At 39.1% G+C, this 27,097-nt stretch overlaps 1 protein-coding gene across 1 annotated transcript in view; it reads right to left on the bottom strand.

Moving 5' to 3' along the window:
* Nucleotides 1–3,729: 3,729 nt before the first annotated feature.
* st3gal4 (ST3 beta-galactoside alpha-2,3-sialyltransferase 4) overlaps nucleotides 3,730–27,097 on the bottom strand; it is a 45,924-nt gene continuing 22,556 nt past the window's right edge. The window contains exons 6-12 of the mRNA XM_074680105.1: nucleotides 25,390–25,487; nucleotides 25,087–25,150; nucleotides 24,174–24,269; nucleotides 14,716–14,905; nucleotides 14,089–14,226; nucleotides 4,785–4,937; nucleotides 3,730–4,703 (exon numbers count right to left, since the gene is read on the bottom strand). Coding sequence (XP_074536206.1) covers nucleotides 4,614–4,703; nucleotides 4,785–4,937; nucleotides 14,089–14,226; nucleotides 14,716–14,905; nucleotides 24,174–24,269; nucleotides 25,087–25,150; nucleotides 25,390–25,487 — 829 coding nt within the window. The 3' untranslated portion in view covers nucleotides 3,730–4,613. The remainder of the gene's footprint in view (nucleotides 4,704–4,784; nucleotides 4,938–14,088; nucleotides 14,227–14,715; nucleotides 14,906–24,173; nucleotides 24,270–25,086; nucleotides 25,151–25,389; nucleotides 25,488–27,097) is intronic.

The following is a 27,097-nucleotide window of genomic DNA, read 5'->3' as shown; positions in this document are numbered from 1 at the left end:
ATTCAAGTAGGCCATCTAGATTCTCAAAGTAGTTATAGCAATGGTTTAAGTTGTTCAGAAGCTTTCCGTAGTTATGGAGTCAGCCATGAGCCTTTCAATTGCCTGTTTGAAACATTTGAAATTCTCAGTATATTTTATAGACTAGAATAGAATAGAATAGAATAGAATAGAATAGAATAGAATAGAATAGAATAGAATAGAATAGAAATAGAAAATACTTTATTTATCCCCGAAGGGAAATTCAGGAGTCACAGCAGCAATCAAGAAAATAAAAGTAAAAAAAAAATGTATTGAAAGTTCAAAAAGGTCCACAAGAAAAAGAGCTAATAAATAGATAAAGAGCTGCTGTGATATGTTTCTGTAATGAAAGTTAAAATTCTATTCTGAAGCTGAAGTCATACTGAAGTATGCTAACTGCTAGCATATCAATGCAGTTTCCTATATACATTAGCTTTGAGCTTACAATATTTTGTTATCTTGGTTAATAAGGTGATTTATACCATGCGAATGTACTGAATCTGAATCTCCTGAGAGAGAATAATGTACATTTCTTTATGAAGTGGGTTCTTCAGTAAATTTCAAGCTGAAAATCCTGAATCAGAGTTTTCTTGGGAAACGTTATCTAACTGCTAAGCTAAGATAGCTGCAGCAAACTAGTCGACGTAAGGCCCGGCACAATGTAAAGAACTGATAAGGGAATCGTTGAGCACAAAGGCTAACGATATCGATGCATTGAAACATTTCTTATCTATTCTCAACAGGAACCGGTTTTCAATTCCCATCCCTAATAGCAGGAAAGTGAGTGTTTATAGATTTGCAGCTAAGCTCTGTTGGAATTGTTAAGACCAGCATACCCTACCTTTAATCATACCTTTATCAGTCTGACCTTGGAAAGAAGATTAGCATCACTGTCTAAGTATTTTACACCACACTATGGTGAACCAGTTGTGACTTAGAAAAAAAATCCCAACAGATTCTGAAGAAAAGCTGGTACTATCAACAGCTGTAATAGAATAAAATGAAATTATAATAATAAAATAAATAAAAAAAATTAAAAAAGTCAGACAGCTTGTCCATCATTCCCTCCACAGGGTCTAGGACTGAGCTTCTTCAGCAGTCTGTTCAGTCTCTGTCTCCTGGATCCTGTCTGCTCACAGCAGGTGAAGCTCTTCCACCTGCTGTGAGTGTCCAGTGTTAGCTCTGTTAGCCATGTCTGTGAATAACATGATGCTACTCTGCCGTCTGGTATTCTCTATGGTGCCGTCCATCTTATTGGAGACAGATCTTAATGTCCTTGCACACAGATTTAGCTTTTTTCGCCCAAAATTGACTCACTTTAAAAAGAAATTTGATCCCATGTTATGTCAGTCATGGTAGCACACTCAAGTCAAAACCTTATTGTTCATTTGTTTTTTTGGAAGAGGTTTGATTTTTTGCGTTTTCTCACACCCGCCTAGCTCGTTTCTAGGGCAGTTTGACTATTCAGGGACACCGTAGGCAACTTGCAACATCACATTTTCCGAGATATTTCCTGTACAAATTTTGGGCTTTGTTTAGATGATGATAAATGAAGACTTGATTTTCTTTGTGTGTGTGTGTGTGTGTGTGTGTGTGTGTGTGTGTGTACCTCAAACATACTGACAGTCACTGTACAGGATCGACAGCTTGATCACCTCTCAATGATTCTATTTTTCTTGTACTGCAAATTTTTGCTATTAATAGGAAAATAAGTGGATCAAATCCAGTGTGCAAAGTGTCTGTAGTTCTCTTTTTTTCAGATAATAGATCCAATAAAACACATTCGAAAAAAAAACAGCTCCAGTGTGCAAAGACCTTTAAACTCCCCCATAGCGATGGATGAAGGAACAGGCCGGTGTCGTCTCTTCTTAGCTCGCACTGCAGCACCAGCACATGGTCCTCACCACCTCCTCCTCAGCTTGCGGGGAACATCGGGCCTAACACTGGTTAGCATTGACATGCTACTGGCTGTTAAGGGCTGAAATATTGTGCGTAAACAATGTGACCATGGTTACACAAGATCTCTGGATACACAGGAACAAAAAAAGGTAAAAACACCACTGCAAACGCAAAGGAAACAAAAGAAGATGGAGAGAGCCGCTGCAACAAGCTGCCACTCAAACGGTGCTTAGCAACAAAAAGTATATATCTATAAAAATAATAATAGACGTAGGAGAATTAGTATTATCTTGTGATTGACAGCTCATCAAAAGTCACCTTTTACATTTTATTTTGTCTGATGATCTGGACTCAGTCACTGCTGACAACTCACCATGAGTAAGTCTAGATAAAACCTGTCAAGGGCGCAACTCTATTCATGTCAACTCTATTCATACAGTGCTGTGTGCAGTGAGCACAAACCATCATCAGCATCTGTCTCAGGGGGGCAAATGTATGTTAGTCAATCTCAATTAGTGCTGTGAAGCTTTCTGGTCTCCCAGATGTCCTGACTGTACATGTGTTACTAACACATGTGCTGTTACCATTACCCCAGGCACTTGAAGATGGGCTGCTGCATGAATGCACCATGTGCAGTGCAGTAAAGTGTATACTGTTTAAGTGAACGCTGTAGAGGCTCACTGCCATCTAGTGGTGAAGGCTGCTCAAATATCTCAATAAAGAATCATGATGTCCATACAGTTAATACATAAGCCAGTTGAACAAAACGATAAATTTAATATTTAATACAATATAAAAAATTCTGGACATGTCCGAAGATTTCAAATTTTTGGGGCCTTATTTTTAATTTTTTTTTCAGAGATCTTTGAATTTAACTTCAAAGCGTGCCCTCTCACTGCCCTTTCTCGTGCTCTCAGTCTGACTCAGTAGCCTATGCCACTCTATTGGCCAGATGTGTAATACTGTTTAACTGGAAACTTACCTGTTTGCCCTCCTACAGCCAATGGATCAGAGACTTACTAAGCTGCCTTAAACTAGAAAAACTTAAATTAAGTTCTCATGGAAAACCTGAAAGTTTTCATTTAACTTGGTCTCCATTTCTAACTTATTTCAGCCGTGTCACCCTGTGAGGTTTTTTTTTTTCTTTGGTCTTGCGGCCCTGTTACACTACTGATGGTCATAGTGGGTTTTCTTTTTTTTCTCATGTGATGTGATGATCAAACATGTTCGATGTTTTTTTTTTCTTTCTTCCTCTTTATTTTCTCTGTACTGTATTCATTTGTTCTTTGTATGAGATTTTATTTTAAAATGTGGAATATATTTGGGTTTTGTCTGTGTACTCTTTTTGATAGTTTTTGTTGATCTTTCTTAGTTTTGTCAAAAAACAGAATTAAATAAAGTCGATGTCTAAAAAGAAAAAAAAAGAAACAAAAAACAGACACAATATATATATATATATGTATATATATATGTGTGTATATATATATATATATATATATATATATATATATATATATATATATATGTATGTATATATATGTATGTATATATATATATATATATATATATATATATATATATATATATATATATATATATATATATATATATATATATATATATACACATGTATATATATACACACACACACACATATATATATATATATATATATATATATATATATATATATATATATATATATATATATATATACATACATACAATATTCAATAAAGCTTCAGCAAAACCACTTTACTTTCAGTGTAATTAAAAATTTATTCAAATTCTGTACATTAAAAAATATCCAGTGGTACCAGTTACCAGTATTGTTTCAGAAAAAAAAAGATTAAATAAATTAAAAGAAAAAAATGAAACAACACATATGAGCAAAATACAAGAAGTATTTCTAGTCTGTGAATTATAAAAGTAAAGTCTCTCCAGCTAACTCTGTTTATCAGGTTTGTGATCAAGTGATTTCATTTCATTTAAAACATAAAAAACACATTTAAAGTGAACACCACAAGGGGTCCTCGTGAGCTAAAGCATACATCTCAACCTCAGATTTATGTTCAGCAGCAAGAATAATTTGACTTGATAAAACAAAAAAAAAATAAATTCACATTATTTTGATGTGAATGCAGCAAGAAACAATTGGAGTTGATTAGATTTACAGCTCAGTGATAGTCGTAAAATGTCTGGACAAAGTGTGGGTAAACCTTAAAGTGGAAGATATAAAATGTTCATTCGTAGGGCGTGGCAGTTAGATCCTTATTTGGCTCAAAAAGCAACATTTATGCATTAAATCAAAGAGTTTGACACAACATGTTGTCTAGAAGACGGATTGTGACAGACATACGGTTTCACCATAAATAGTTAAATTACTTTACGCAACTTTTGAAGTTGCTATAAACCTTTTTTTAAAAAAGTGCTGAGCCAGGTTTCCAAAAGTCATTTCATTTGACAAATTTAAGGAAATATTAAGGTGCTAGTGAGAACATTCATCAGAACTACATCTGCCCTCAGGTTACTTAGTGATAACTTAATGTACCAGCAACACATCTGAGATCCCATTACAGAAGGCACACTCAGCTCTGATCACCATCAAAGTGACCCAAAACAGGATTTAAGTAAAGTGAACCTGTTTTCCAGTTCAACTAACTCATCAAGTGTGTGTGTGTGTGTGTGTGTGTGTATCATAAATGTGGGTGTAGGTAAACAATGGCTCCAGAATCCTCCAGTCTTTTTAAGGCTTCTGCTTCTTGATTGAGGTCATGGTAGGAATTCTGCAAACACAAGGTTAATGAGGTTAGAAAAGCTCCTCTAACATGACTGTGAAGAAACAGGTTATGAAGATCTCTGCCCACCTTCATAGACTTCATGGTGTCATATCCGTAGTAATGGATAGGCTGCCTTTGGCTCTTTGAGTTAGGATATCCAAAACCAGCAATGTGGACCACATCACAGTAGTTGAGAGCGACAAACACAGCGAGGATACCCGTGGTAGGATGCACTGGTTGCTGTAAGAAACAAAACTACATGATGCATGCAATCATCTACAAATGTATCATAAACATTCAAGGACAGAGGCAATGAGTATTTATGTAAAGCTGTAAAATGCTAACACCATGCTGTGTATGAAAAATCTGAATGTGTGACTTAAATGTGTCTTCTCATTTCAACACTAGATGGCGGTAGAGAGCAGCAGAACTTCCAGCCTCTGACCTTTACTTGAGGCTAATCAACAAACTGTCTCTGTATCAAGAATCCCATTCAGGACGTGTTGTGAAACCTCCAAAGCTTACATGCTAACAGCCTCTGGTAAGATCTAGTGTAGTCAGAGCTTGTTAACACTTGTTTTTGTATCTTAGGTAACAGTTTCTCTTAAATCAGGATTATGCAACGTAATCATGCAGCGTCGTGTGAGCTTCTTGCAGAGCAGAAACTCCTCAGATATTGAAAAGACATGTTTGTCAGACAGAAGAGTAAAGCCTCACCCTGCACAGTGGCTGCTTTCCAGCAGCTTAGTCACAAGTGTATCACAACCTCTTCTAAGGAAACGCATTCATCAGGCCAGTGACAAACAACTCCAGTCCTGTGTCCCTTGTGATGTTTCTCATCAGGAGAACCTGAGAGTACTCTTCTTTGGAAGACTTCACAACTTGCTGACTTGGAACAGGGTCAACATGCTCAGTGGCACAGTTTTGATCAAAGTGCACAAATGATTTAAGTGGATTTGGATGCTGGGATAGAGGCTAAAGGAGATACATTGTGGAGATTTATGTTCTTTTCTCTAATACTGCTTTTTTCTTCCCAGACAAATCAAACATAGGTTAACTTAATAACCATAACACTCTTGATCTGGCCCAGTTTCCCTTAGTAAAGCTTTGTGTGAGTGTGAGAGAGTCTCTGTGTGATGGTTGCTACTTTGCTGCTATTCGGTTTAAAGTAGTATAATCCAGGGCATGTGTATGCTGTTAGGTAAACTTTGTGCTCTTTCTTCTTAAAGACTTACTGACAGCCCACTATTACCCTCCCACTCTCAGCTCTGCTCATGGTAGAACTTTATTCTCCTGTATGCTGTGACGTCCCATCACCAATCAGCAATGCTGCCATGTCATATCCTTGTTTTGCCATCACCTCGCATACCATGCACATTCTGCAGACCCCTCTTCAAACTACGTCATCATAAAGATGCATTTAAGCAACAGAAGCTGCATTTAACACCATTCATTCAGACGAGTTAGCGGTTTTTAAACACTAAAGCAGCATAAAAATGTCTGGTTGTTCTGTAGTCAGTTGTCAGAAATGATACTGCACCATGGAGTCAACTTCTATTGAGTTCTGACTGATACAGAGCTACAGGTGTTTTGGTGCAAAGAGGGACTGTGCTAACTGCTGACTCTCAGCCTAATGGTTTTTTTTTCTCTTTTTTTTTTTTAATTAATTAATTAATTTTTTATTTTATTTTTATTTTGTTTTTAATTTTTTTTTAATTTTTTGTTGTTGTTTTATTTTTTATCTATTTATTTCTATTCTTCATTTTACTTTATTTATTTATTATTGTTATTATTTATTCATTTATTTATTCATTTATTTTTATTTATTTATTTATTTTTAGCCTAATGTACCAGTAGCCACGGTTACATGAGTAGTTTTTCGTCTTTCCGAATAGAATCTTTCTGAATGACTTTTCCGAAAACAATAGTATCCATGGAAAGCAATATTCCAATCTCTGGTCTACATGCCCCGCTGTAATCAAACAGAATAGTCAATGCACAGAAAAACGTAAACATTACGAGATTTATCAAAGCTGGAGGACGACAGTATGTATATCAGGGTGTTGCATTACTCCGTATTGGGAGTTTGTCGTCCGTCCAGTCTTGAAATTCTGTTCATTTCTTTCAAAGTTTGGATCAAAAACAAACTTTCCGCAGCAGTCCAGTGCTGACGGCTCGCCGCCATTTTTAAAGTTGAAGAACGTCTCTAGGTGCGTCTTACGTCATATCTGAGCATGTGCTGAAACAACGTGCTCTGACAACTTTCCGTTTGAGTGGATACATGATACCTCAATCGGTTTGGGGAAAGGAATATTCCACCCCTGTGAAACCGATTAAATGTCCATTCAGATTGGCACTTTTCTTTCAGAATGAGGAGTATGCGAAGGTTAAATTCTTTCCCTTTGAGCAAATAAACTCAAACTGATTGACCTAAAATAATAGGACTAGTACGTTCTTTTTTAACCAACACTAGACTAAAACCGTTTCAACTTTTTGTCAACTAAAACTAATACACACTTTCATCCAAAAGACTAAAACTAAAACAGCAGCTGAAACAAACCTGGTGCTTGTAAACAAAGTCAGTATGGGTCACAGTACAGTGGTGATTAAAGGAACCTGCTTACTTTATAGTTGGTGGCAAACGCAATTAACTAAATCCAAATGTCTTTCTTTGAAGGGGAAAGGTACAGGAGATAAGGAAAATAAAAATGGAAGAGAGAAGAAATTGGCTAATAGAAAACAGTCTGCATAACAAACAGAACCTTTCAGACCTTTGTTGTCTTTAGCGACTGTCCGTTCATAATGATCCATGTCGCTCCAAATCCAAACCTTGACTTTCTTTCCTAATGAAAGGAAACCTCCTGTGTAAATTAACATAATAGATCCCGGTGCTAGCTCTTTTTTTATTGGCCTGTCACTTGTGATCTGCTGTTGCAGGAAACAAAACACACAGCGACATTATCTGACCCCTCTGGCATCACTTGAGAAATAAATAATAAAAACCTAATGTGAGATATAATGAGAGGAGACATGTTTGTTGTGTTTATCCCTGGCCGAGTCTTACAGTGCACAGATAATTGCCTGTGTTGTTTGCCATTTCTCATATGACTCTGTCAATGATTTTCCATGTCCACAGGGGCAAGCAGAATCACTTCCACATGACCATCAGATAGAAGAGGCCTTTTTTCTTTCCATCTCCTCTCAGAAAGCTGCACTCTCACCACACACCCTTTTCATGGCTCTCTACGTGTTCCTTTGCATGTTACCATCAACCTTCCTCCGTGAGAGAAAACCTTTCTACTGCACGTAGGAAGAATTTCCTCAACTCTTTTCTCCAAAATGTCCAATTGCTTGGATTTATTAACTGCCTAAAATATTGATTTGTAGCAGAAGTGGAGGTCTTTTGTAGACTGACCAGCGTTTCAGATCACAGAATCATGTAAGTGATTTACATTTTCATACCACTGAACACCTGGAGCACTTATTCCAATTCAACAGATAGCAAGTTATCTAACACATTTGATTAGTGTCTGCAACAAAATCAATCAACCCATCAATCACAAGCTGAAGTTTCACAAGGTTTACTGAACTATTTCCTGGCAGAAGGCAGTGACTTCCTGTCGTCTCCTGCAGTTGGTCAGCAGATGATGTTACCTTTGAAGGTGGCTCAACTTGCTGCTCCCTCGAGTCTTGAGCTAAACCGAGCTAGCCAAATATGGGGCGGGGATCAGTTTTTAACATGCAGAGAGGAGATGTGGTGCATGTAAATTCAAATTTGTTTCCTGTGTTGTGGGCTTCAATGCACTCCTGGTTAAATATCCAAACAAAACCAAGAGAAATATGAAGTCACAGCATACATACACAGCTGACTGAATGAAAAAATAAAAATAAGCCTATGTCTTGTACTTTTCTTGTCCTGAAACTAAAAACTGGATGAAGTTGCCATTGCACTTTTCTTCTTCTATGATTCAAATCTAATGAGCACCCTGCAATCAGCCTCAGCTGACATTTTGTATGTATTAGCCTCATGTGGTCGCTAGCTCACGGGCGAACACCATAGCTCTACAGCGACCCAGCACATAGTTTGGATGCAGGCCCATGGAGCCTTGGTGAGCAAGGGGGTGAAGGGGGGTGGGGGGTTCATACTGTCATTCCTGCAAGCCAGACCTGCAGGAACTCAACGCAAGAGCTATGTATGTGTCCAACACACGTAAGGTATCACACACACACAAAAAAACACTCAATGAGAGGAAAGTGGTTGCATGTGGGGGAGAATGAGTGTGTACCAGCTCTTCTGTGTGTGTGTGTGTGTGTGTGTGTGTGTGTGTGTGTGTGTGTGTGTGTGTGTGTGTGTGTGTGTGTGTGTGTGTGTGTGTGTGTGTGTTTGAGGGGGTCCTAGTCTATCTGGCAGGATCATTATCTGAGGGAGGGTGGTGTGCCTGCAAAGAGGAGGTCTGCATTCTCAGTTCCCTTTAAAAAGGACCCCTTGTGGATTTTGAAAGTATGAGGAAATACCCAACCCCTTATAAGAGGCCAAGGCTAGAACAATCCAAACACAGAATACAGATGAAGACGCAGTTCCAAGTTTATATCACTGATCGAAAAAGAAATATTCGTTAAAGTGATACTCTGGGATGGAACAAGTTGGGTCCTACCACAAGGTTTAGGGCAGAAATTACCCCTACAGCAGTGTTTTTGTGCAGCAGAAGCCCAGGGTGCATGCACCAAACACCCCCTCCCTGCTCCTCTGCCGGTTTCCTCTGCACTCAGACGGGGCCATTTTGTACTCGACCAAAAACACAAAAAAACGGACTCCCACCAAAAAAATCTGATATCTGTCTGCATTCACACTTTATTTAGAGAATTTTCAGAGCGTTACTTTCACACAAAAAAAACACTAAATAAGGCTCTAGTTCTCATCGTGGCATAAAACAGCGCTACCTCCGCTGCAGAGCCACAGCTGGCTACAAGGCTCTCGCCACTTAGTGTATCAGCCCCTGCGCGCGCGGAGTGCCAGATATAAACAAACGCAGGCAGTCTGCCAGGACAAAGAGACACGATGAGAACCAGAGCCTTGTTTAGCGGTGTTTTTGTGTGAAAGTAACGCGCTGAAAATTCTCTAAATAAAGCGTGAATGCAGACAGATATCAGATTTTTTCGGTGGGAGTCCGTTTATTTGTGTTTTTGGTCAAGTAAAATATGGCCCCGTCTGAGTGCAGAGGAAACCGGCAGAGGAGCAGGGAGGGGGTGTTTGGTGCGAGTGCTCTGGGCTTCTGCTGCACAAAAACACTGCTGTAGGGGTAATTTCTGCCCTAAACCTTGTGATAGGACCCAACTTGTTCCATCCCGGAGTATCACATTAAGGCTTGAATATTTATTAAATAGTGTATTTTTAGATATTTCAAAGATGCTGGATTTGTTGTAATTAAACTGCAGTGACACCTTTTGGCCCAGAACAAGGCATGTGTCTGTTTTGGAAATGAATGGAGATCATCTTCTTTCTTACTCCACTTTTCTTTGATCGAGACAACTTGTTACCAGATACAACACCACAAGGAAAGGTATCTATCAACAGTTTTGTAGAGCTATGGTTTGAAAAGTGACAACAAGCCAACTTAGTCAGTATTACCGTAGTTTAGTGACTATTTATAATTAGTGCAGCTGTCAGCCCGGTGCTCTAAGGGTGTATTCACACCTGGATCATTCGGGTCAGTCGTTCCGTCCCCTCCCAAAAACCCTGGTTCATTTGTGCATGTGTGAACACAGCAACCACTCTCCTATGAGGGACAAAACAAGCAGGTCAAAGATCGCCAAAAATAGGTGGTCTCGGCTCGCTTCCATTCAAGCCCTGTAGCGGTTCCTTTACAGTGAGAACACAAACGCTCCAGCAACCGGCACAACTGACTTATAACTGTGGCTCACACACTGTAGTGATGCAAGCAGTAGTAGTCAAAAAAGTAGAAGAAGAAGGAGGGGAAGAATCAACCACAGCAGCAGAAGAAGAGAAGACCGAAGAACTAAAGAAATGAGTCATGGGCTCACGTGGAGCGGTAAAGAAATACACTAAAACACTAATTAGCCACACACGTTGTTGATGCTCCATGAAGATAAGGGAAACTCCCCGCTTTCCAGGGATGATTTCTGACCAATGAGAATAAAAAAATCGATTGCACGTGACACTTGTTTACAACTTGGGACCACAACCAACTTTTGCCTTGTGAACACAAACGAACCAAGTGACAACCGCTACAATTGTATCATTTTTGCCCTGAATCGGAACAAAGGAAACAAGCCACTGGTGTGAATACAGTCTAAGACATGTCTGTGTAACGTTAGTGAATCCTGGTCATGTCCTGCCAGTCATCTACCAATCAGAGCTAACATAACCTCACTCTTCATTTTATTGATAGACTCTCAAGTTTGAACAGACCACTGCAGAATAACTGCTGACTGCGGGTTGGAATGGACATTAGCACAAACAGTTCAGCTCCTGTGTTAGCCTTTAGCTTGTGCTCCATCTTTCTCCTGTTTATCTTTCTTCTGCTCTTCTGTCCTTTTTCTGTTTGACAGTTAGGCTCCAGTGTCCACCATCACTACAAAATTAATCACAGAAATCATTTTCAGCAGAGAAAAACACAGATCTCTCTTCTCTCTGCTAAACTTTGTCAGTCAGCGTGGTGTTGTCATAGAGACTTAGACGTGCTGTAAATCAATTTGGTCCTGCCCAGCCCAATCGGGCTTGCTACTTCCCTAAGAAGTAGCAATTTAAAACAACCTGTAACTTGTTATATCGATGCTGATAATCTCATTTTAAAATGTTTACTAAGATCAGGCATATGTCTAGAAGGAAAACCTTTTCAGGATCACTTAGAAACTCCTCACAGGAACCAAATATTACTGTCTGAAGGCTTCATCTCTCCCCATCACCATATCCATAATATATCAGTCCTCCAACCCACAACCCTCCTCCTCCTCCTGCTCCATCTCCATTCAGTCTGAGCAGATGGTGCAGAGCTCCTGATGGGTGCGCCCGCTGATTGCCTGTAGGATCGCTGCCTTCCCACTGCTCAATCTTCTCATGCACCAGCCAGTTGTGTTTGTACTGCAGTCCTAAAGGGTAACACGCCTCTCCTCCCTGACTCTACTACAGAAAGGGCTCGGGAGAGGATAGCAAGCAGAACCAAAACAAAAGTTGGCTAGATCCCACATCAGAAACAATCCACAGCAAACACACAAGTAGCACTTGGCAGGGGGGATGCGATGAGCGAGTAAGGGCTTCACTCCAGATGAGTTACGGTCCAGTTGGAAAAGTAGCAGGGGGTTTCAAAATTGAATTGCTTTAGTCAAAGGGAGTTCGAGCCCAGTTTGAGAAACAAAAACAGATCAACATACTCACGAAGAAAGATCTAATGCGTCATTTTCTTATTGCACAATATGCACTCCTCAGCAGCGACCTCATGAGTGAGTTGTGGTTGGGTTTTCCCTTTGTTTTTGTTGTGCTGAAGATGATTTTTTCTGTAGTTTGCATTTATCTTTACATAAATATATGCTGAGCTGAGCATGATTTATTAATGTCAACTGAACCTGATGTCTTGAAAAACTGTAACAGTCTCAAAACCTGGACTTATTCCAGAAGAAATAACATTAAGCATCCTTTCAGAGGAGGAACACAGGGAGCTTTAAATTTTCTAAAAGCACATCTGGTTCAAATTTACACAATATTTTGGCTTTCCTTCAAAAGTCAATTATTTCCCAGTGAGTTACTGTGACACCAAAAAGACACGAGCGGCTTATCTTGTAATGAGATGCCAGACTGCCGACCAGAAGCTAATCTCCATCATGTTTTGCAGTAATTGGATCCACAAAATTGCTATTGACCCAGCTACATTTCAAGAGATGTGCTTCTTCCAGTAAACATTTTATCACAGCACTCATGACGTATCACTTGGGGAGCCGTAGCTAATCAGTGGATGCTCCATCCAGCCTTGTTAACATTCATGTGGGAAGCAGTGAAGGGCAAAAGAAGTGGGAGAGGGCATGGGAGAGATGAACAAACAAGAGGGAAGACTCAAGTGGGAAATCTCAGAAAGGAGCAAATTTAATTAACAGCAGAAAAGGAGAGGCATCATTATCAAAGTAATTAAGCTACAAACACTCAGAGAGTCAATTGTCCCTATCAGGGACAGGTAGTAACTTGGTGGGGCCTCATAATAAAACTCCTGGTTCTGAAACTGTGATATCTACACGTGTGCTTTAACAGCAAAGATTTGAACCACTAGATTTTATTAATTCACCCTAACCAACGCCCACTTCCTGTTGGCGCCATCGAGGACTAAGCGTCTGTTTCCTCCTCATGATTTAATCCCTGAACATTTTTCAGACGTTTAGCCCCACCCCTTTTATTTTTATTTATTTATTTATTTTTTTCAACATTCTTTTTTATTGAATTTTTGGCACAAGGTGAGCAGAAATGTATCATTTGTTACAATTAACATACGTATACCCCCCCCCCCCCCCCCCCAAAAAAAGGGCCAAATCTGCATTAAGTTTTTCAGGATAAGAGAGAAAAAAGAAAAATAAATAAATAAATAAATGAAATAAGGTATAGCCCCACCCCTTTTCCAAAGGTCAGAGGTTACGGCTTAATCATTCTTCGTACACAGCAGAAAACGATCGTCTCGAGTCTTTTCTGTTTAAATTTCTTTGACTGAAGATTTCAGCTTGTTCCAGCGTGAAGCTGCCAGAAAATCTGACTTTTTGCGTCACGATGTCGATCTGACTCGTTAACTCCAGCGCCTCCTGCTGAATCTTACTGATGTTTAAGAGATTGAACCTAAAAAATCTGGATTCTCATTTTTAAGCTCCAAAACATTTCAGCCTGTTCATGTTTCCGGGTCCAATTTTCCTCATTTGAAGATGGTAACGCAACTAAGCTAGCTAACGTAGCTAACTGAAGCTCCCTCCATGAAAAGTCTGAACTCTATGTAAAGTCACTTTTTACTCGTCACTAAGGGAAACATTTTCTTCGTTGTCCATGAAAAGTGTCTATGAAAAGTTAGGACAGAGTTAAGTCAAAAAAGAAACTGGGTTTAAGCCAAAAGTCGTGTCAGGAATTTGAACTTCAAACATGCTAACGTCAAAACTCATAACTTTACGACTTTGTTTAAACATTTATCTCCTCACTTTACAAATAACTGTTGGCGTCGTAGCGTTACGACTTTTTTCAGCTTGAATCTCATAGATTAACCTCTTCATTTCAACTTGATTCTCATTTCAAAAGGAGTAGATTTAAACTGTAATCCTGTCATGTTACGACTCACTGTCTTCTGTAATTTTTAAAGAAGAAAAATGTTTAAATTTTGAAAGAAGTGAAGTGGAAGTGATGTCTAACCTGTTTACCCTTGGGGTAGAGAGGGATCTGGAGCAGTCTGTCTGCAGTCTGGTGCAGAAAGTGGGGGTCCAGCACACGGATTTTGCTGACGTCACCCAGCCAGATTTGGGGAGGAGGCTTCCAAAAGCCTTTCCTGACCTGGAATGCACACATAATCACAGGGGAAGATAAAACACAGGATGTTGTGAAACTAGAAGGAACAGAAGGGCAGAAAGTAGATTCGAAGCCTGCCAGTCCTGGTTAGTACACAGAGTTCATTCACACACACACAGATGCAATTGAACCTATGACTCCCTCATGTCCTGAGGCAACCAAATCGAAGTGCAAATTAGAGGGTAATGACCCTGCAACTATTAGCAGAGGGGAGCTGGAGGTGCTGTGGGCCACAGAGTGAAGGATGTCTCCAGTGGAAACTGCATATAAATGTAAAGGGCACTTGCATCACTGAAGTAGAACCTTTCAAGTATTTGTTTCTGCCAAGGATGGATGGCAAGCACAGACAAAAAAAGCTAAGGAGTGTTTATGTAAAGCTAAGAGGGGAAAAAAGTGAGATGGAGAGATGCGTTAAGCATGTGTGTGTGTGTGTGTGTTAGTGTGAGGGAGTGCATTCTCACACATATACTGTACCCTCTTCTCATTATAGAGGATCTCTTTCAGCCACCGAAGATCTTGCTGCTTAAAAGGCACCAGGACCATAAGTGTGCTGGGCTCATTTTGTAGCCCAGGGTTGTAAGAGGCTGACTCAGGGTAGAAAAACCTCATGGTGGTCTTGTTCCCGACGTCGTCTTCATAGCCTCTCACTGGGGCGTCATTCAACCTGGGACAGGGACCAGACCAAGGTTATAATAGTTTACTAAAACGAAACTAAAAAGGAAAACTAAAATTTAAAATACAATGCAGTTAACTCAAACTAATAAAAACCAGAAAAGAAAACAAAAACAATAAGTAAACTAAAACTGTATCTTGTGTTCACAAAACTAACTGAAACTAACTAAAATTATAGACAACACTCCCTTAGTTATAGTTTCTGACAATATTAATAGACTTTAGGATTTAACTTAATCTGACGCATTTTCCCAACCAATTTCACGACAGTTTTCAGCAGTTGTCAGCGCCGTACGGCACCATCATAGCGGCGTACTGGGTCGTGCTTGTTTACTGCACTGACTGGCTGTGCGCTGTGCTGCAACAAAACGTAGTGGAGCAATGAATCAGAGCATCTGTGATAGTTTAATTTCATGTGAGTCTGACTTTATTGTTACAGAGTCCAAGTTTCTAATTATTAAAGCTCATATTATATTGTTTTATATAAGTAATGTTTTTATTATTTTATTTAATTCATGTTAACATTATTTTATATAATTCATGTTTATATTTTTATACTAAGTTTATATTATTTTCTTGTGTTTAAGGCAGCAGCCAACATTTCAGTATCAACATTGACTGAGCAGTGAGCACTATGTTGGACTTGAAAATAAACTGTATTAAAAATATTTACTCTGACCTTTTTAAATCCTGCACCTGGTTAATAAGGTATGAAAAAACTAAAACTACACTAAAACTAAGCCTTGTTGCAAAAATCAAAACCAAATGAAAACTAGAATGCCTGCTCTAAAACTAATTAAAACTAAACTGTAATGGAAAAAAAGTCAAAGCTAACTAAAACTAAACTATAATGACAAATCTAAAACTATTTTAACCTTGGACCAGACACTGTATTAAAACATGTTCTGCTGATAGTGTTAAATTCACAAAGTCAATTAGCCATGACCCCTCACAATTCACCACCTGGGCCTTTTTCCACAGCTGTGTGACAGTGCCACATTAAACAGGTGTATGTGTGTATGTGGAAAAAAAAATGAGAAAAGTTAAGGTGACAGATCTAAAGGGGAGATTTGTTTACTCCTGTTTTGTGGTCAAATGGTAAATTTTTCCATTCTAATGAAAGGTCAAGATGGGGCCAAGGATACAGTTTCAACTTAGGGAAAGTGATTTAAGGATATGGCATAGCTGGATAAGGGAGGTGCAGGAAACACCGCCGGAGCAAGTGTGTGTTGTGTTACAAGTATTCTGCAGCGAAATGGTCCCAGAGAATTAAGTGAAAACTTCCAAATAAGATAGAATGTTCAGAAAAGACTTAAAGTAATGTGTGATAAAATGAATGTGTACACGTGGAAAGTTTCGTGGCTGGATTCTCCACCGCGCAGGAGCGCCTGCTGGTACATATGGGATAAATTGAAGGATTTTGTTTTTGAAAGACTTATTGTTTTGGGAACTGTTGGATTTTTGGTTTTCCATTGAGATCAACCAAGGGAGAAATGTTCGTTGCTGTGTTTGTGGATTATTTTTGTGTTTTGTCTTTTTTTTCTATTCTGGGATTTTCAGGACAGAGGACTTGCAGACAATGGAGTGCCGTCGCGGCGGGGAGCTTTAAAGTCGTGAGGACAATTAAAAAGAGAAAAGGCATTAAAAACAGTAAAAGAGGATAATCTTTGTTTGTTTGTCATTTGGGGACTATTTCTTGTTAATTCTAAATTGGAAAATGTTTGGTTTAAAGGAGGATTTCATTTGCAATTAAATGTTCTTTGTGTTGCTTAAAGATGCTGAGTGCTTTTAAGACTGAGTTACGCCCTCTGACCACTTAGAACATTTGATTTCGGAAAGGAAAGCTGAAATTAGTTTGAAGTATATTGCCATAGTTCTATTTTTACTGAAGCTGATTTACAAAGCGCGGAGACATTTGAAAAAGAACCCCCTAAAGCATTTCTAACGGCAACAGAGTTTAGTCATTCTCAACAACTGAATCTATTTTTGGTGTTATACTGGTCATTTAACAGTAGGCACTGTGACCCTCAATAAGATATGGCAGTGGAATTTTGTGATGAAGGACCTGGTCTTGCATTATTGTAGTCTCCAGAGTTTTTTTTTATAACTTTACTTGAGCATTGGTGCAGTATTCACTCATCGTTGTCTCTGGGATGAGTGGTAACACCTTTCAGCTCTCAGTTACAGGCTAAACAAGCAGTTCACCATAACTCACTTTGATTAGTCACTCAAGAAGGGTGAATCACTTGGACAGTGTTTTGTTTGTTACAAGCTGTATTTAGGGCTGCACGATATGGCCAAAATCCAATATCTCAATATTTGTAGACTATGGGCTCTATCTAATTTCGTGGCGCAGCGCAGGGGGCGCAAGCCTGGCGCAGCCTGCGCAGTGCTAATTTCGTGCGGCGCACCGCCATGCGCTGCCAATTTGACAATTTGGTAGACCGTCTGCACAGAGGTGGGTGTGACGGCGCGCCAGGGGGAGTTGACGGCGCACCAGGGGGAGGTGTCAGCAGATTCATGTTGGCGCAGTGACAATTTCGTGCCAAAAAAGTGCGCTGAAAGCTCGCCAGCTCCAACCTGGTCTATCCTCGGCGCAAGGCGGAGCGCACCCCACGCAGCTGTAATTTGGTGACAGGCGCACATGTGCACACATGTCATCAAAGCCTCAGAGGCAGGTTTCCAGAGTGTCAGGCACATTTTAATGCAATAAACAATCACAGCAATCACTATTTAATGTAACCGTCTGAACCAGCATATACATTTATATCTATATTAACTGTCCCGTCACATCTGATGTCAGATTAAAGCCGTTTGTCATAATGGAAAGTTAACCTGACGGCAGCTGGAAGTTTGATGCACATGTTTACAATTAAACAATAAACAGCCTTAACATCTGATACTGAGTATATATCTGGCTTCTCTCATTTCATTTAATTCAAAGAAAAGAGGGAGAGAAAAGACGAAGAAAAAACAGACAAAATAAATGTATGTCACTCAGGATTTACCCGTGATTTCCCATATTTCTCTGTTCTAGTCTTTATTTTTAACCTGATCTAAAAAGATGGAGTACATTATTGTAAGGAGGATGAGGTGGAGACACTGGGAGAGTATACAGTATATCACCAAAGGCTCTGCTTGGTGATGACAAACCAGGAGTGCAGGTGGATCAAAAGTATTCTGAATGGATAAGCCAGCTGTGTAACTGCCTCTTAATTTTTTACTCCGAATAAAGACAAAGGAACAGATTAAATCTGTCCCGGGAGCTGGCCCACACGGTCACGCGCATCGTGTCCTCCGATGGGCCCCGCTGTCCATTGACCTGCTGCAGGGACAGCGGCTCTGACCGTCTCCGCTACCAACACTCTCTCCGTGGTCCTGGAGATCACTCAGACCAATCAGACGCTGCGCCTCAGTCGCAGGGCATTTAAAGGCGAGGAGAGGCGCTCATTTGATTGGTGAAAACAGCGCTCGGCTGTGTTAAACCCACTCGCCTGTGCGCACGGCGAAGGCCGGCGCAGGGCAGGTGCGCCTGTGCCTGCGCCTGGTCTACAGAATTAGAGCCCTATATCTCGACACACGATATATATCTCAATATCCTGATTTCTCCTCTAAATCCCCATATTAATGTTAAATCCAACCCTTTGATGCTTAATATGACATCAGTAAAATGATTTAAGCAGCCCTTTCAGTTGGAATTTTGAAATTTGAAAGCAAAAAGGGGAAAATCTCAATCAGGTAAGTTTAGCAAACCTTTTTATTTTGAACCAAACTTTATGTAGTTACAGATTTTTAGTTCCAGTAAAAAATATACACTCAGATTTATATAACTGGCTGATTATATTATATTATATTATATTATATTATATTATATTATATTATATTATATTATATTATATTATATTATATTATATTATATTATATTATATTATATTACAGTTTGAAAATATCATGAACTAAAGTTGAAGATAATATTGCTTTCACATCCATAAAGCAGCTACCTAGATAGTGTTGGTCATGCTGAAAGGACTGTAGTGACTTCTGTCTGTTAGCCTGGGGTCTGGTTGAACTGTATTACATTTGGGTTTATCTTCTGATAATATCCCAGCTTGCAGTATTTTGGTATTCAGCTGTAAAATAGCATCTAACTTATCTGCCGTCATGTTTCGAGCAGTGCACAGCTGATTGCCGTGACTGAACGGCACTCAGAGAGGGGTGGCAGAGTGGGCAGAAAAGCAAAAGTGAAAATTAAAAACACTTCACGTTTGTTTCTTGTTGTGAAGAGTTTGAAGAGAATCAGGGATCATACAGGCAGCAAATCAAACCCAAATAAACAACTACACTCTAAAAAACAAGCCCCAGGAATCCACAACGACAGCTACTACGACGTGTAAGCGACTTTCTTCTCTCCTCTTCTGATACAAAAACTGGCATGCGCAGTAGAATTTTTCTGGGTGGGCAGGGGAGCGTGGTGCTCGCTGTGAGAGGAGCACTGGCTGAGCAGCAGAGAATGAAACGAGCGAATCACCGAAGGGATTTATGTTGTGACTTCTGAAAACATTTAAGTTACTGTTTATACTCGATGGTTGCGATATAGTCATTATAGTCACGTGCAAAAGTCCCCCGATACATCGAGTATTTTCGATATATCCCCCAGCTCTAGCTTTATTGTTGATAACACTACTGTGAAATTCACTTAGAGGAGCAGCATCACTTCTGAGGACACAAACAGGATCAACAAACTGATCAAAAAGGCTGGTTCAGTGGTAAGATGAACCCTGGACTCAACTGAGATCACCTATGACAAGAGGATTGGGGCTGAACTGAAACATGTGCTGACCTTTGAAGACCACCCTCTTGGTAGCATTTTAAATGAACTGATAAGTTCTTTTAGTGAGTGTTTGGTGATGCCTAAGGGCTCCGCGTAATGACTCAGAAGGTCTTTTATTCTGGCAGCAGTTTGTTGTTTTAATGAACACTTGTGACTTGGTTACTACTGTCCTTCTCTTGCTTGTCCTGTTTTTACTTGTGTAGCTGTTGAGGGCAGCTAACGCACCATTGGCTTTGCACTTTTTTTTTCACAACCATGGCATTTGGTATTTGTTTTTTTATTCATTTGGTGTAAATGTCTGGGTGTATATTGTACGTGTAGGCTGTGTGTGTATGAAATTGAAGCATCTGGTATCAGCCAACACATTGATATCCACTAAAATAACAGATAGATAAAATAATGGGCTGCTGCTTACTTGATTAAATGCCTACCCTCATATCAATGCCACAAGTTTGAGCACAAAAAAAAAAATGTTTTCGCAAGAATTCAATTATTTTGTGAAAAAAATATGATCAAGTGATTGCCAAAGCAGTTTGAGCAAAAATAAATTGATAAACTGAGGCTGCTGCTGATATATTTTGTATTTTTTCATTTTTTGCACGTCACCTCTGTTACACATCATCTAAAACTCATAGAATTGTGCAGTGTGGACAGGGCCCTCCTACTTATTTTTGTTCTAATTAGCTGCATGTTTGTACTTTTTGTGATTTTGTTTGCGCATACTGAACTCCTGTTTTCAGTTAAATTTGAATTCAGGCATCAGCGTGTAAGGTACATGTAGCTGAATTAGGCACATTTACCGTCAAAGACTTAACTATTTGATTTGATTTGAGTTTAACTGTTGTGCAGTCTCACATGTCCCCTGTGAACAGAGGTTATATTTACTTACTTTGTCAGTTGTGAAATTGGACAAATTTGCTCTGGTTGTGTGTATTGATATAACTGTCTCAGGGACACCAAGTTTTAAGTAGTATGTGTCTTTTTTGTATTATTTACTTTAAAAGCAGCTGTCATAAATAAATGTGCAGTTTTAAGTATTTTTCTTGTTTTGCACAAGAAATGAATATTACACAACAAATCATCCCCAGATGCATCCCTGATACTGATCATTTTTCAAAATGTACACCCTGAAGAGTGTGTGCAGAAGGAGACTTTAGCTTTTCAGGTTAGCATACCAGGACACATCCCTTCTCTACAGATTACAGTGTAGGGATCTTCTGGTTGAGTGATCTGGCTGTTTAATAAGCAAACTTTAATAAACAAACTAAAAAATCACTGGATTTGCTTCAAATTGTCTCCAAGTCCTTCTCACTGTGACTTTATTTCAACATTCAGGTTTGTGTGCTTTTCCTCTGTTAATTTTTGGTCTTTGACTGATTGAATGTGTTGTTATAATTGTGTTAAAGTGATACTCCCGGATGGAACAAGTTGGGTCCTATCACAAGGTTTAGGGCAGAAATTACCCCTACAGCAGTGTTTTTGTGCAGCAGAAGACCAGAGAGCCCGCACCAAACACCCCCTCCCTGCTCCTCTGCCGGTTTCCTCTGCACTCAGACGGGGCCATATTTTACTTGACCAAAAACACAAATAAACAGACTCCCACCGAAGAAATCTGATATCGGTCTGCATTCACACTTTATTTAGAGAATTTTCAGCACATTACTTTCACACAAAAACACCGCTAAACAAGGCTCTAGTTCTCATCGTGTCATAAAACGGCGCTACCTCCGCTGCAGAGCCACAGCTGGCCACGAGGCGCTAGCCGCTTAGTGTATCAGTCCGCGCGCGGAGTGCCGGATATAAACAAACGCAGATAGTCTGCCAGGATGAAGAGACATGATGAGAACTAGAGCCTTATTTAGCAGTGTTTTTGTGTGAAAGTAACGCGCTGAAAATTCTCTAAATAAAGCGTGAATGCAGACTGATATCAGATTTTTTCGGTGGGAGTCCGTTTATTTGTGTTTTTGGTCAAGTAAAATATGGCCCCGTCTGAGTGCAGAGGAAACCGGCAGAGGAGCAGGGAGGGGGTGTTTGGTGCGAGCGCTCTGGGCTTCTGCTGCACCAAAACACTGCTGTAGGGGTAATTTCTGCCCTAAACCTTGTGATAGGACCCAACTTGTTCCATCCCGGAGTATCACTTTAAGGTGGCTTACAGGCTTTGTTATTAATATCAGCAGTCAGAATTGTATTGTTCCCAGGTCTGTCTCTTGTCTCTTCATCCCATCGGATGTTTCCCTGAGCAGCCCAAATAGCAAGAGAAGACACCTTCAAGTAAAGAGTGAAAGAAGTGTATTGTGCAAACATTTTGGTGTCATTACTTTCCTTTCCTGACATAAGATGTGCCACAATCCACAACACACCTTGTTAAAGACAGAGTGTGCAGTTTATCAGAGTCTGCACTTTGGAAACTTCAGTCCAGACGTGCTTTAACACAGTCTGGTCGTGTTCCTACGGCAGAACCAGACCGATGACGTTGAAGTCTCAGGCATGCATTCTTATTCAGAATGTCAATAACCTTACTCTACTTGGCCGGTGGACGATAAGCTTCTGGGAGGAGAGGGAGGGGAGAAGGGTGGGAGTGAAGGAGGGGTTGACGGGGGGAGAAAAATGCATTGTGGCCCGGCCAAATTCTGGCTGTTCGAAAGAGGCTTATAAAAACTCAGAATGCTTGGGCTCATTCCAAGGCTGTAAAGTTAGATTTGCAGAATGCTTGTGTCCCTGAATAAACTAACCCCTTTATTCTCCTTTGAAGAACTTCATTTGTCCCAAAGGCTTGCTAATTACTTTGACAACAGCTCCATGTCAGGGTCAGATGGTCACACAGCTGGATACACCACAGCAGCCAAGTCAACGTCAGATTTTAACACTGATGCTTACGTCAAGCTTTCAGTACGTGTCCTTGTGAAGGTAATTTATCAATGATTACTGTTCTTACAAACTCAGTCCTTCAGGTTCCTAAACAGGTGGTTCAGACTGGTCTTTGGGTAAAATACTGTGTTGCTGTTTTTGATGGGTCTTAGTTCTGACATTAACCCTCAGGGGTAGTCAGGGACATTTTTGTTCTTTTAGGTCATTTTTTGCTCAGTTTTTGGCTGCAATTTTGGTTGTGTTCCTCCACATGGAAGGATATTTTGCAAGGAGGTGTTTTTCATGAAAAGTCTTAAAATTCAAGTTTCAATTTTTTTCTAAGGTCAGCAATTCGCTGGGGGCAAATTCACGACCCTTTGAGGTAAAAAGAGGAAAAAATATCCTCTAAAAACATCTATAAAAACATAACAGATGAATGTTTCTACTTTATTTGTTCAGATCTTTCAGTCAACTTCAGTCCTAGTTAAATTCACAAGATATTGACTTATTTTTATTATTTCAACATTATTATTATTTTATCAAATGCCCGTTTGATTACATGATGTCAGTTTTTTTATGAATAAAACACAAAAAATGTGTTGTCATAAAATGAATGTTGGAGGTCTGTGGCCTTTTTTTAAACATATCAAGCTTAAACAAAAAATGAGTTTAGCAATATAATTGATTTTGATGCTGTATTTATTTTTGCAGTGTCAGATTTTTTATTTACTGATTTTTAAGGAAATTTGAAGACAAAAATGTCCCATCAGGTCCCATTATGTCCACAACTTTTCTAAGCACAGCTATTACACAGAATGATCATGCATTCTCTGATTTCAGGGAGAAAAAAAAACACATTTTTTTTTTATTTTTCCTGTTTACCATGAGGACAATTTTACCAATGTACATCTATACACAGCAAACTAACATTTCTTATGCTAAAAACAACTTTAAAAATACAAATGGCCATTTAAAGATCAGATTTAATTAAAAGATCAGAGGAAAAAAAAAAGATGTTTGAATGTCTTCAAAGGGAAGTAACTTAAGAATCCAGCACTACTTCTGAAAAAAAAAATCAATTTTATTACAAATCTAATGAATGCTGAAGCCTGATGTAAAAAAAAAAACAACAAAAAAAAAACAAATAAATTAAATAAATTAAAACAAAAAATCCAACAGACCTCCAACAATTATTATGTAAAAATTAACTCCTTTTTTTTAATAAAAACAGTGACATCATGGAATGAATAGGAATTCAAAAGGTTGAAAAATTCAAATGATTTATTATTTGGTATTTTTGATTATGACTGAAGCTTATTGAAGGATCTAAGCAATTTTTTTTTTTTAAATGAAAAAAAGTGATGTCTTGTGTTTTTATATTTTTGTCCTCTGAAGTCCTCAAAGAGTCATAAATTAATGCAAACTATCAGGGTTAAGCCAAAGGTCAGTTACTGTTTACAAATCTACAACCTAATCAAGGTAACGCATGTACAAAGCAGGTTTTTGGTGTGAATAAAAAGGTTACCATTAGTTATTATAATCTATGAGTAACTTACAGATATACTCGGAGTGCTAAGCTTACCGGATGACAACGTCATATTTGTTGATGATGTTTCCCAATGAGCTGTTTTTAATGGCAAAGCCATTACCTATGACTACACACGTTCTGCATTCAAGTCTGTAGAAAAAAGAGAGATGGAAAAAAAAAAAAAAAACATTAGCACACACAGAAACACACACAACCACACACATGCTCCTGTGCTGTTTAAATGGTTCTGAATGAAGTTCAGACACTTCTTCCAGGGGTAATGAGTCCAGATTTTCAAGTTTTGATCAGTTAGAAACAAACAGAAACATCTTTTAAAAGACAAATGATGTGAGCTTGTTATAGAGCAAAAGCAACAGTTATGTGGTTACATGCAGCAAATTAGTGTTAAAGGTGCAGTCTGTAGAATTTTGCAGGGTTTAGACCTGCAGTTTAGCATTTATCGTTACATAACTTTATCATTGGGTGAATATTAAAACATTTTGTCTTTGTAAACTTAGAATTAGTCTTTTAAATTTGCATTGAGGGCAGTTCCCTTTCCACATAGCCAAACATGTCGCACCACCATGTTTCTCCAGTAGCACAGGACAGACAAACCATATGCCATGCACCTTTTTTTAAATGTATCTATTGAGGAGAAAATGTGTCTGTTGTAGGAGTATGAAGAAGAAGAGAGGGTTTGTTTTGGAGCATAAAGACTTTGTACTAATACACATTCTAAAAACTGGAGTCATAACTTAATTTAAGGCTGAATTCACACAACAGGATGTGCTCCACTGGTGAAAACCAAAGCTTAATCACAGGATGAAGTAAAATGTTACTGTCTCAGTGTAAATTATTACTTTTTTTAAAAAAAAACACTGCATTCATCATATTTCACTGACATCCTGTGTTTCATGGAAAGACGGCTGAGATGACACCACTTTGGCACAAATAAGCTTGCTCTTACTTCTCAATGTTGGCTGGCACCTGGTAATTTGCAGTTACAGCAAGAACTTTGAGTAGCAGCAGCTCTGAGGAGAGAAAAAAAGAAAGCTTTTCATGTAAAAAAAAAAAAAAAAAAAAGTGCCATTCATAGAGCATAGGGAGAAAACACTTAATTTGGCTGTGATGTAAACCTGTAAAAATGGTGTAACGTGATTATAAAAGTATAAAGCATGCAGCCTCATAATACAGCCAGTAACACTGGAATATGAGACATGAGCTGATAATCTGAGCCATTCTAATGGAGGATCATGCAAAATCAACGTACCACTGCCCTTAATGCCATAAGGTAATGCCAGCTTAGACAGATGCTCCCGCCAGAAGAAATCCTCCAGTTTCAGAAAGAGCTTTGTCTGCCTGCTAATGCTGCATGGAAACGTCAGAGCAGGAATTACAAACAATGCTGAAGGGCACATCATCTCACTGCATAGAGGACTCATATTACAGGAGGATTTGTGACTGAAAGAGCAGGGAGGACATGAATGAGGTGTAAGGCATTAAGAGTGAACAAAGCCCTTGAAAATATTTCAGCCATAACAGCAATAAAACCACACAATGGACAATACCAGCTGTTCTGCCAAGCAGTCCACTGTTCACACTGGCATATGGAAAAGCTTAATTCACACTTTCTCAAATGCTCTGGTATCTATTAAGCAGGTAAACCAGACTCATTGTAAGCACACTGGCCATTTAGATGATGTCATTCAAGAGCAATTTCCCCCATTAAAAGTCTGTGTTGGCATTTCTGTGCTGAGCAGAGGGAAAAGACAACAATACTGCTCACAGAGCCTGTGCAGTCAGACCGATACAGTAATAATGTATGAAACTACTAACTTTCTGTGTATGCCCGCCGCAGACTCCAGCTGTTTATGACCCAGCGTCTTTGACGGTGAGTCTCTGAGACACTTACTCATGTGTGCCAGCGAGCTGTTTGCAAGAAATCAGGATAAATCTCCAGGGAGGGGACTAATTAGAGAAATGTCACTATGATTGCCTGGAAGGCCTCAGTGTGAGTCTAATGAGTGATGCATAAGTTTGAGAACAACCAGCGGCAACAGTGTGTCAGGATTCAATTCATGCTCTTTCATGGGAGTAAACAAACATGAACTCTGGCTGTTAGAAAGGTCAAAGGACAAGAGGAAGGAGACTGAGCTGAGGACATAAATGAAGAAGTTTGGTAAAAAGCACATATGGAGGCCGTTAGGGGTGTAATGAAATAGTCTACTCACGATAGGAAATTTGTCAAAGGGCTCAAGATACAGAACACTTTGTTCACAATATGTTAGAGAGATTCACATTAGAAAACAGCAGCTTTTTACCTGATGCTTGTCTTTTCACTTCTTTCTCAAAGAATTGATTCTACTGTCTGACATAACTGGTATCACTGTCTTTTACTTTTACTGAACAGACTGCTGGAGAGGCTCAGTCCTGGACCCTGTGGAGGTGGAGACTGGCTGGGCTGGAGAGTGGTGGACGGGCTGTCGTCATCTATTTTCTTATGGACCTTTTTGCACTTTCTATACACTTTCTTACTTTTGTTTTCTTGATTACTGCTGTGACTCCTGAATTTCCCCTCAGGGATAAATAAAATGTTTCCTATTTCCTATTCCTATTTTAAATAGGGAGTAATGTTAGGATTTCCTATATCTTTATTTTACAACAGCATAATAAATAGCCCAGAGTTTGCCTTTAAAATTAATGTCCTATACTGACATTAGCTATTCCACAAGCGTGGCAGAAAGGGTTACAACTTTTCTTCAGACCAATACCCGTATGAGTACTCCTTTTTGAGTATCAAATGATACAGAGTACCAATACCCCGAATTGATACATCAGATTTAAAGTAACAGTGACAGATCATCATGAAGAAAAACAGCACAGTCACTCTGCCTTTAATTGAAACATAAAACCCGAACAGCTCCCTGAGTTTAACATTTTTTTTAAATGAATTACAATAAATAACTGGTATTGATATA

Source organism: Halichoeres trimaculatus, unplaced genomic scaffold (genome assembly GCF_033239565.1).
Source record: "Halichoeres trimaculatus isolate MK-OKI-2021-1 unplaced genomic scaffold, fHalTri1.1 fHalTri1_scaffold_9, whole genome shotgun sequence".
In the NCBI taxonomy this organism is placed as follows: Eukaryota; Metazoa; Chordata; class Actinopteri; order Labriformes; family Labridae; genus Halichoeres; species Halichoeres trimaculatus.
The sequence above is the reverse complement of the archived record's forward strand: the minus strand, read 5'-3'. Positions and strand labels throughout refer to the sequence as shown.